Source organism: Clupea harengus, chromosome 20, assembly GCF_900700415.2.
Source record: "Clupea harengus chromosome 20, Ch_v2.0.2, whole genome shotgun sequence".
Taxonomy (NCBI): Eukaryota; Metazoa; Chordata; class Actinopteri; order Clupeiformes; family Clupeidae; genus Clupea; species Clupea harengus.
In genome coordinates, this window is record NC_045171.1 from 6,293,690 (window position 1) to 6,304,878 (window position 11,189).

General features: G+C 47.7%; 1 protein-coding gene across 4 annotated transcripts in view; it reads left to right on the forward strand.

The window, feature by feature from the left end:
* LOC105911592 (transcription factor COE3-like) overlaps positions 1-11,189 on the forward strand; it is a 98,803-nt gene that overhangs the window by 64,946 nt on the left and 22,668 nt on the right. For 3 of the 4 annotated variants that reach the window (XM_012840417.3, XM_031587365.2, XM_031587364.2), the window contains exons 7-10: positions 325-406; positions 516-633; positions 2,453-2,586; positions 3,157-3,283. In XM_012840417.3, the coding sequence (XP_012695871.1) occupies positions 325-406; positions 516-633; positions 2,453-2,586; positions 3,157-3,283 (461 nt within the window). The remainder of the gene's footprint in view (positions 1-324; positions 407-515; positions 634-2,452; positions 2,587-3,156; positions 3,284-11,189) is intronic. The other variant, XM_031587363.2, reaches the window with a different exon arrangement.

The window sequence follows — 11,189 nt, forward strand, 5'->3', positions numbered from 1 at the left end:
ATCAACACCTGGAGTTTGGCGCAGCACCCCAATAAAGAATGAAAAATCAAAACCTGTGTCTAATTACGCACCATATATCTGCACACCATGTCTTCATGGTCACCGGATCACGCAAGAAATTTATGTACGGGATCTGTCACTGAGGGGATGCTTAGGTAGTGAAGGCTCGAGAAGTGTGAATATTTATTTGCGCTCTTTGCTGTCAGGATGTGCTACATGTTTCATGTGACAGCTAACAGGTGACTGGGATTATGATTGCCTCTCAGAATGATGTTGACTTTTGTATTGACGGTTTTTTATTTTTTATTTTTGTGTCTTTTTCAGATTCTTCCTGAAATTCTTCCTCAAGTGTAACCAAAACTGTTTGAAAAATGCCGGTAACCCCAGAGACATGAGGCGATTTCAGGTAAGACCGTTTAAAAAAATGTGGTTCCATTTCATGGGGTACTTTTCGTACAGACACTCCAACAACCGTCGCTTCGATAACGAAACGCAAATTTTCCACGTTCCTTCAGGTGGTGATCTCCACTACAGTCAATGTGGACGGGCACGTGCTGGCCGTCTCAGACAACATGTTTGTGCACAACAACTCCAAACATGGCAGAAGGGCCCGGCGCCTGGACCCGTCTGAAGGTAAGTCACTTAATGACTGATGCAGAGGGGAGAAGTGCAGCCTCTCCCCCTCTGTGTTCATCTCTCTGGAGGCAGACAGACAGACAGGCAGACAGACAGGCAGGCAGGCAGGCAGACAGACAGGCTGTCAAGGCCGCCAAGCCTCTCCGTGAAGACCAAGTCGATGTGTTTTCCGGGACCAAAAGAAAAACGTTTTTAAAAGTGTGTGTGTGTGGGGGGGGGGGGGCATGTTTGATGGAGGGAATGTTGCGGCCCGGAGTTTCTCCAGCGCTCCAGCAGGCTTCGCTCGACGAGACGGGATATGGCCGGAGCATATGGCTGGTGGCGGGGCCGCACGACGGGGGCGTTTTTTAGAGATGAAACGGGAGCTCGCTTACCTGCGTGCGTCTGCTGTGGGTTAGACGCCTGATGGCCCGCTTTTGATGTGTCAGATGAAAGTTGATGCAGAGGTGCGGTGGAAACCTAATCAGTTCTGTGGTGGGACATGCACATCACATCACATCACAAGGTGTGATGTATGCTTCCAGCCTCTCCGCGGAGACTCTAAATCACAGCAGCCTGGATTGGAGCGCAGAAGAACAAGTCATTGTTCTACCAACAGATATGACACCACTGACACTCTCCGTAGACGTAAACGTGAAGATGATAGGTGAGAGGTGCATTCTGGGAAAAAACACAGGCTTCCTTTCCAAACACTTCAGGGTGCAGGTAGACAGATGTTCCAATCTCTCCTGTGCTCCCTCTGTGATGTTCGCTGGGATGCCTATCGCGGTCGCTGCTATTTTATTCATCCACGCAGGTGTTAGCCGTTCCCCTGCTTGGCAAAAAAACTTTTACTTTTGTGACCAAAAAGTCATTTATAAACAGCCTAGGTAGGCCTAGAGAGTACAAAACAAAAAAAACTGAAAAAGTTTGTGTCGAAAAACAGCTCTGAGAAAAGTGTGAGCCTATCTGCGGCCCTGATGGTTTTCAGCTGGCAATCCGGCTCCGCTGGGCCGGGGCAGTAATACAGGGCGGCGTTCAAGCTGCTCTCCACTCTGGCGACTGCTGGAGCTGCCAGGCTGCGACGAATCAATTCCCCCCTCCACGCACAGTGGAGACTGGAGGTCAGTCGTCCTGTCTGTCTCCAGTCTGGCCAGTCAGAGACAGCCTTGTTTACGATTAAAGACAAAAGCATTGAGTGGTATTGATTCGCAGACAATGGGAGACACACACACACAGAGAGAGAGAGAGAGAAAAAGACAGAAACAGAGACAGTATAAAAGTTTATAATTTTCATCTTTCTATTTTTTTTTCCTCCCCTCATTTACGGTCAGAGGCTCTCATCTCTCGTTAATTTCTTTATCATGAAAGAAGAGTCGAGAAGGAAATATGACAGAATAACTCAAACTCTCGTGCGCTGTCTCCAGTCCCCTTGGACTGAAGCAGAAAGCAGATGCTTTCGCGTTTACAGTTATCGATGCATATCTCTACGCTTATCACTTCATTGATGGGAAATAAAACGGCAAATAGGCTCCTTGGACAACAACAAACTCAATTCTAAACTCATTCAACCCCATTGAATTCTAATGGACTGCGGATTTGAGCCTGTGATAATTAGCTTGTGTTTCTGCCTGGTAACCTTTAGTTTGTTTGTAAGGATAGGCGCGCTCTACTTCCAAAATAAAGGCGATTTTGGGTGCGAGTGAAAAAGACTGTTAACTTAAAGTAGAAAAAACCGCACTCTCAACCTTGTCTCATTGCTTATTTATTTTGACCAGTTTATTCACAGACGCGTTTCGTCAGTGTAACCTTTAGTTTGTTGTCTTGTTTTCCGAAGCAGCCACGCCCTGCATTAAAGCCATCAGTCCCAGCGAGGGCTGGACGACCGGCGGAGCCACCGTCATCATCATCGGAGATAACTTCTTCGACGGACTCCAGGTGGTCTTTGGCACCATGCTGGTTTGGAGCGAGGTGAGGCCCCACCGTAGAGGAAGTGTGAGAACACACAGACATGCTCATTCACACACAAACACACACACATGCACACACATACGTGCCAGCACACACAGACAAACACACCACACACACACACTCTCACACACACATACACGCACACACACACTTGTGTCTGTAGACACCACACACACCTGACATGTACAAATTGTATTTTTGTTTGTATTTTCTCAAGTTATTCCCAGGTGTGAGAGCACACAATAGCAGAACCACAGATTTGGAGGTGTAAGAGCTACAACCATTTTGTATTTGACAGAAAAGAGTGCTCAGATAACAGTTTATGTGACGGCAATTTTGCACTCGACCATTAAAATTTCAGAATCTGGAGAGAGTCCATCTCTGAATAAAAGATAAAAAGACCCATAAGAATATGAAAATACTGTCAAGTTGATTTAAGCGGCATGGCAACAAAGATATTCTAAGGCTGTGGTGAGACCTCTTTAAATCGAGAGCATCTGAAGGGCTGGCACGTGTATTGAACAATGGATGGTAAATGCATGTGTGTGTGTGTGTGTGTGTTTTTTGCAGCTCATCACACCCCACGCCATTCGGGTTCAGACTCCTCCGAGGCACATCCCCGGGGTGGTGGAAGTCACACTCTCCTACAAGTCCAAGCAGTTCTGCAAAGGAGCTCCAGGACGCTTCGTCTACACTGGTACGTCAACGTCTCCTGTTCCTCTTCTTCTCCCTGTCAAAGTTTCAGTCATTCAGAGTCTGTGCTATTTGGTGCTCTTTTCTTGAGATCTCATCTAAGCTATGCTATTATTTACACCATATGATGTCTATTCTCTTGGTATTGGCGTCCCACATAGAGCGGGGTCAGGGCTGTTTTCATCATCCCGTGTCCGCCACGGCTTTTGTCCGACGTCCTCACTTTTGTGTCCTCTCGGCCTGAGCGAGCCCATGCTGGACTGGAGTATCACTTAGTAAAATCACCGCCTTTTCTTAACGGCGGGCCGATTATTCCATCAGAATAATCCAGATGCCATTCAAAGTAGCCGAAAGGTCAGATGGAAGACTGTTTGGCCCGATAAGTAAATGTCAGTGTGGTCGGCATAAAGGAAGGGACTGTGTTAAGGCTTTCTGTTAAACATGAGGTTTATCTCCTGTCGGCTTTTTTACCCTCGGCCTTCTTTGTTCAAAGCCGCCACTCATTCACGTGTGTCTAAGCAGAGAGTTGGGAGACAGGCCTACAATGGAGGCAGACGGTCCATCTTGGCTCTGCTGATTCCTTTTGCCATGCTAATATCTGATCATTTTTTTTTTGTGTGGGATATGACTGACAGCTGTTCGGGGCTGTTTGCTTTTTTTTTAAGAGTAGTGATTTGTGAATAGACTCTCTATTTTACTCATCCGTAAGGACAGACAGCCGCAGTTCAAAAGAAATATGTGGTTTGGGGTTGAATTGGAATGAGGGAATCAGTCGGAGTCTACCTTTTAAAAGTTTAACTGTGTGTTGTATTATGTGTGTGTGTGGGTGGGTGGGGGGTGTCTCTGTGTGTATATGTGTCTATACAGGAGGAGTGTGTGTGTGTGTGCTTCAGATCAAAGGGATAAATACGTTATCTATAGGTCATATATAGATAAAAAAAAAACGCTCTGACAGAACATCATCTTGTTTTCCCTTTAAATGCTTAATATGTTTGCCAGACGGAATCTCGTCTAATATTCTATGTGATGAATTCAGGACAAAGACAAAAGAAAAACGGGCCCATCACAACTCTCCCCCCCCCTCGGAACAAGGCGTTTGTTGTGCAAAGCAAATTGGATTCGCGCATACATATTTTAGTTTTTGTGGATGCATCGACGTACACTTGGGCAACTTATTTATTGTGCCAGGGACGTGTGATATTCATGAATGCAAAATGAAGCAGGCTTTTAAATACTGAATAGGCAAGTTGTGTATAATTGAAGAGGAACGAGAGTGCATCCAAACTCGATGATGTGTTCTCCACCAGGGACCTCCCATATGCCCCAATGAGCTCATCTCTAAACTAGCATTCCAGGGCCCATAAACTTGCTGTTTTTTTTATCAAGCTGTGTCCAATTCCGAACGAAACCAAGCCAGTTCGAATGTCTGCAAGCCCCGCATTTGGGTCAGAGGAATTAAGGGATTCTTATTAAAAAACATAAACATTATCAAATGAAAGTCAGCCATATGAAGCGATCCCTTTTCAATTCTCTTTGCTTTGCATTTTAAATGGTTGGCGTTTAAAAAAAAAAAAAAAAGTGTGCCAAACAAATCCATCATACAAATATATTTTAACCATTTGAGTGTCCGCCTGTGTGTGTGTATGTTTCAGCAGAAGTGTGTGTGTGTGTGTGTGTGTGTGTGTGTGTGTGTGTGTGTGTGTGTGTGTGTTTGTGTGTGTGTGTGTGCCTGTACACTTGCATTCGTGTTTGTGTGCATCAGTAAAACCATGCCTAGACAATTGCCCTCGGGGGCAGTTTTGCCTGGCAACTTTGATACCGATGCCGGGAGCGTTGATGCAGATGGAGGAAGGAGAAGAACCTCTCTGAGCTATGAAGCGGTCCCTCCTGACCACTCTGTGAAGCTGGAGACAAGTTGCCCCCCTCTGAATTTCCTGTTTTAAAGGAAAGGGATTTCACAGTCAAGTGTTTCACTTCACACTGCCCTCATTCCTGTGCCATTATGCAAATACTATACTACAACTTATGCAGTTATTCAATGTCGCATTGGACTCATTGCATGACAATAGCTTGTATACAAACACAGCACTAATGCTTGTGTACTGAAATAATGATACAGTGTAATTGCAGAGGAATGCATATTATATAGAGAACTCTGATATGTGCTTCAACTGAGACTACTTCCTTGAAGTATAAAATTGTTATTGTTTGGTTGAGGACGAGGTTTCATGTTTGTTAGAGGGGGGGGGGTTGAAACTCATCATGCATCATAATATTTTAAATAATGAATCAGCCATGTTGTATTTGTCTTAGACGGTACTGTCCTCTTTTGATAGAGAAGCCTTCATAGAGTACTCTTTGTTTGTTTTTCCTTTCTTTCCTACACCCGTTCACTCATGCTGTCTCTGTTCTGCTTTTTATACGCGCTCTCTCTCTCTCTCTTTTCCTTCCTCCTTCCCTCTGGGGGCCCTGTCTCCCCAGGTGTTAGCTCCAGGAAAGGGGTTGGGAGTGGAGGTGGTGTGTGTGTGTGTGTGTGTGGTGTGTGTGTCTGTGTGTGTGTGTGTGTGTGTGTGTGTGTGGTGTGTGGGGGGGGGGGGTGGGGGTCTGAGCTGGGGAGAAATGAATGTGAGGAGCCTGGAGGTATTGACTTTCCTGGGAAAACACAGCTCTCTAAAAATCAGTAGCCAAATACTGCAATAACTCAGCACCCATTGATTCCCTTTCCCCCCAGGCCACATTGATCTATGCATTACAAGCCTTGAGACTGGAGGCATGGGCCCAGCCTCACCCCAGCGAGCGCAGCACACAAGCAGGAATAAATTACTGTTTGTTATTGTGGGCATCACTAGTATTGTAATCCCTGCCCATAGCAGGGGTAGTTTCAAGTGAAGCAGAGCCAGCAGTGCATACGCAGTAATTAGATTGTCACCTAAAAAGTTGTCATGCATTATTGTTTGAATATGTAGAAAATGAAGGCAATAATGGAGACAAGCAAACAAAAAATGCACACATAGATAGATAGATAGACAGATAGATAGATAGATAGATAGATAGATGATAGATAGATGATAGATAGATAGATAGATAGATAGACAGATAGATAGATAGATGATAGATAGATAAGAAGAAATAAAGTTGATAAGCTTTCACAGTCAGTGCAGACATTGTGAGAGCTCCTATCAGACATGCTACACTGACCCTGAACACACAGAGGAGGTGCCAGAGTGTGACAATATCAGGGGCTGCAGGCCTCTGGGAGCAGAGCGCAAGTCTGAGCATGTCCTCAAACCTGAGACAGAGAGCCTGTGGCGTTAGAGCAGGGGGTAGCGGGGGCTAGAGGTGCTCCTTGAGCCCTGATTGGCTTTGTTACCAAGTAATGGGCTCTGTGCCCACGTGAAGGCAGGCTAGGGAATAGCAGCGCCGCCGCCGCCGCTCTGCTAGCGCCCAAACTGCACCTGTGGCTAGGGGGTAATCTGGCGTATGATTAGCATTTGTCATCGACTGTCTGAGTGAAAGCGCTAATGCTAACCACGGACGGCAAAACAAGATGGGAGGTTTTGAGACAGAGAGAGAGCGAGGGAGAGGGAGAGGGAGGGGGGGGGGGAGAGTGTAAAGGAAAGAGAGAGGGAGAGAAAGAGAAAGAAATGGTGTTAGAGGGCCACCTTCACATCAGAGAAAGCCAGAGCAAGCCCTGACGTTGTGCAGATGATCGAGTCAGCACAGTTTGTGGGCCTGGTTGTGGTGGCCAAACTTCAAAGCCCTTTAGCCTTTTTTTTTTTCTCCCTTCTTGTTGGATCAGGTTTGACATGAAGCAATTGTTCCGGTGCTGATCCAGAATGAGGTTAGACGGAAAAAGAGGGCAGCCCGCTGGCATGTGCTGCTGTGCCGGGGCTGGCAGCCGGACCCGGCTGTTGTGTTCGGTTCTGTTCTCACTTCGCCTAGAAATCCCGGCGCCACCAAGAACACGCGCTCTTTAAACTACGCTACTAAAACCCCTTTTTTTTATGACGCCGTCCCCTCGGAGTGGTGGTCGGCTGTTTGCCTGTTTCCTAAAAGGCCATTTCCCCGAGTTTTGGCTCCTTCGAGTGGGGACCTGCAGCGAGAGGCCTTCTGTCACCGCAAAGGAGAAAACAATAGTCCACTTTGTACCTTTCTTTCCCCTTATTTCGGGCGGACACATGGAACACATTAGCGGAAAGTTCCACGAGGCAATCTGAAGGTCTAGTGAACATGGTGCGCAAGGGGGCAACGCATTGCGTCATGCGCGTCGTTATGTTTCGCCTTTTCCTGCATCTCAAGGTATATCCAGGGCCTCGCGCTCATGACACCCTTTGAGTAATGGGTTTGGTCCTGACCCCCTTCTTTGGTACGTTTTCCTATATTTAGCCCGAGGCAGAAGCGATATGTTTCTTAAAGTAGTATCCCAATCTCGTTCATGTCATATAGGTTTAGGTGCATACAACCACAACCACAACCATTTGTTTAAGCTAACACGTGATTCATTCATTTGTGTGTGTTTTGGAAGGTGGGGTGATGTAACAGTACAATCCCTTTTTTTGATCAAAGTAACACATGAGAACAACTAGGAGGTGTAGCACACACACTCACACACACACACACGGACACACACACACACAACTAGGAGGTGTAGCGCTGGAACATTTGACAAACAATGGCAAAACTGAGTGGTGCTGCGTCAGACGCAAACGTTTCACTTTTGTTGTTTTTGTTTGTGTTTCCATGACTCCCTGAGCATACTGGCAACTTAACGCAGACGCGTCGCCAGGCTGAAGACATGAAAGTGGGGAACATCAGATAGGCGGCACAGTTAGGGAATCAGAGGGAAAGTGAAGTGGAGGTGACAGAAACACACCCACTCCCTTCTGTCGCGTCTCCCTGCTAGCGGAGTCGTCTCCGCCGAGACTCGGCACCGTGACGCAACCCTCGTGATTAGAGAGCGCATCCGCCTCAGCGGCTAGATATGTTAATCATCTCGTGGATAATTGCCTCTGTGGCGCCTTGATTAAGCTGACTGACACGTCCAGGAAAAACGCGTGCCTCAAAGTGATGGCCTCCCAACCGCAAGAGTTATTATTGTTTTTTTGTTTTTTTTCTTCTGCTCTAAGTCCCAGCTTAAAGTTTCCCCCACTGCAACGCTTAATTATCTGACTTTGGTTCCGCAGGTCCTCTTTTGCTTGAGAGAAAGGAACTGTTTCCTTTGATTCAGGAAATGAATCACTCCTTTTGCGGAGGACGGGCAGCAATTCCCGGGGTGCACCATCAGAGCCCATCAAAAAGTTGAAAGCCTCTGCCTGTTGTCTGAAGATAGATATTCGCTGTCTGAGAACCACAGTCAGAGCATACCCGTGATGAAAGCTGTGTAATTGTATAATACTTTCATTATGCTCATTTGTAAAGGTTTCCGGGCCTGGCCGTATACAAGAAGCAATAAAAGCGCTTTGTGTCTGAGGTGCGTAGGGGGTCAGACACAACTCGTTTGTTTCCACCTCCTTCCTAAAAAAAACACACTAATTTTTCCTGCGGTGTCGGAGAGGGGTAAATTGAGGTCGAGTCACGTACCTCCGTCATCCTAATTGCAGCCATAAAGACCGAACGTTTTCTCGCCCTAATTAAAAGTGTATGCTGTGGGGAGGGAAGTCCCGCTGGTTGGGGGGTGAGGTGGGGTGGGGGGGGCGGTGGATCTTCTTCATCTTCCCCGGTGGCACTCGTCCCGCTCTTAAAAGGGGCCGCGCTAGCATCCTGAGTTGGGGTCGGGCCTGCCTGTCAGTCACAGTTTAAAGTTCATGAAATTTCTATGAGAATCGATTGCAGGGTGGCGGGCTGGGATGGGGTTGATAGTGTGTGTGTGTGTGTGTGTGATCGTGTGAGGGTAGAGGGTTGGAGCTGAGGGTGGTGGTGGTGGAGTGGGGGGGGGGGGGGAGCAGCAGGCCGTGGTGATTGATCAAGCCTCACGCTTTGAATTTCTTCATGTTACCCCCCCCTTCCTTCTCCTCTCTTGGCGCAGTGCTGTGTGGTGTGTGTGCATGTCAGTGTGCTTGATATGGCTCGTGAGTGTGTGTCTACAGCACTCATCAATGCATGTTGGTGCGCATGAGTGTGTCTGTCTGTGTGTGGCGCGTGTGTGTGTGTGTCTGTGTCTGTGTCTGTGTGTGTCCATGTCAATGTGAAGGCATGTATATGCCTGCACAGATTTTCATATGTCACAGTAACCTGATGTGCTCTGCGGTTCAGAAGCGGAGAGACGTTGAGAAGGGGAGAGAAGAGGAAATCGATAGTGAGCAACAGGGGGCCCGAGACGTTTGTCAACAGGCCAGCTCAGTGACCTCAAGCCTCCGCCCCAGCGACACTTGACAGACTCGAGCAGAAAAACAAATCACTTCCTCCACCCGCTGCACGGCCCCATTGTGCTTCGGATTATGTCCCTCTCACCCTCCTCTCTTACTGAATATGAGAAGCAGATTTGCCAGCAGTGTGTGTGTGTGTGTGTCTCTCTCTCTGTGTGTGTGAGTGTCTGTGTGTGTTTGTGTGGAGAAGGGGGTTTGCTATTCTAACTTGCATCTATCAGCATGTGGCCCCTTGGAAATGGGAAATTGCTTTGTGCTGTGCTGGAATCCCAGCCACACCTGATTCCTCCAGCGCTCCATCAAAACGAAGGCGCAGCCGCCGGACCCTGCCGCTTGATCAAGTGCTTCGGACGCCGCCGTCGGCTCCATTTGGAAATGATGCACGCTATTCCAAGCAAACCACGCAGGCACAGATCGCACCGCACGACGCAGGGATGCTTGCCAATAGGGGCATGACGGTGCCTTCAATCAGGGAATCACCGGGGTAAAGAGAGACGGCTGGAGACAGAGGGGGGCCTCTAAAGAGGGCCTATCAGGCTGCCGAATCGCTTGGGGGGAAGGAGGGGGGTGGGGGGGGGGGGTTTACGTAGACGCCATCGGGGAGCCAGACAAATACAATCATCCAAACGGCAGCGGGAGTGGCTGGGGGCGGTGAGAAAATGTAAATAGCAAATAGCGGAAAGTAAACATATATAAACACATTGGAGAGCCTGGGCGTAAACACGTCGTCTGAATGTATACATGATTCCGCTGAGGCCTGGGAGGGCTCTCGGGCGTGGGAGCCCCCACACTCGCTGCGGCCTGAGACACTAAAATAGAAGGAGGGAGACTTTATTAAGCCACCACAGACCCTTAACCACAGCCGCTGGAAAGGGCTAGGTGCCTGTCATGATCCAGGACTGGAAACCTCCAATGTGTTCTAGGTGCAGTTGTGTATATGCAATAAATAGTTATTTTATTTTGCGCTTTCTTTTGAGTAAGGATAGATTTCCTTCCATGTTGTTTCATTTTTTTAGGACACCGTTTTAAAGACATCCTACTTTTCCCCTTGTAAACTAAAGTTGCTCCGCCATGATGCAGCCATTGTGATTTATAAAGAGGAAACATGCAAAAGCCACAAGGTCAGCCCTCCAAATCCTGTTACTCCTCACTTCCCCTGTCAGAGGAATCCAGCTCTTCCTGGCCTCAACTCAGCCTCTGCAGTTTCCGTTTGATCATCCTGACCAGACCTGAAGTCCACGTCAAACTGCACAGCCAGGTTCCTTATCACTACAGGAAGCTACCTCCTTCCACCACCTGACCTTTGACCTTTGAGTTGTTTGTAATAAGACCTGGCGAGTAGAACAGGGAGCTGCTTCTGGATTGATTTTTCTTTTGCAGAGGAGTAGATCATAGCATTTGTATCTGATACCAGGCTGGCTACGGAGCTCTCATGACACACGAAGACAATGGGAGGTCACTCGCTAAGGTTAACGGAGCCCTAATGGTGGGAATGAATCTGCTTTATTTTCGGTGTGAGGTGATTGTTATGGGAGCTGGACATGG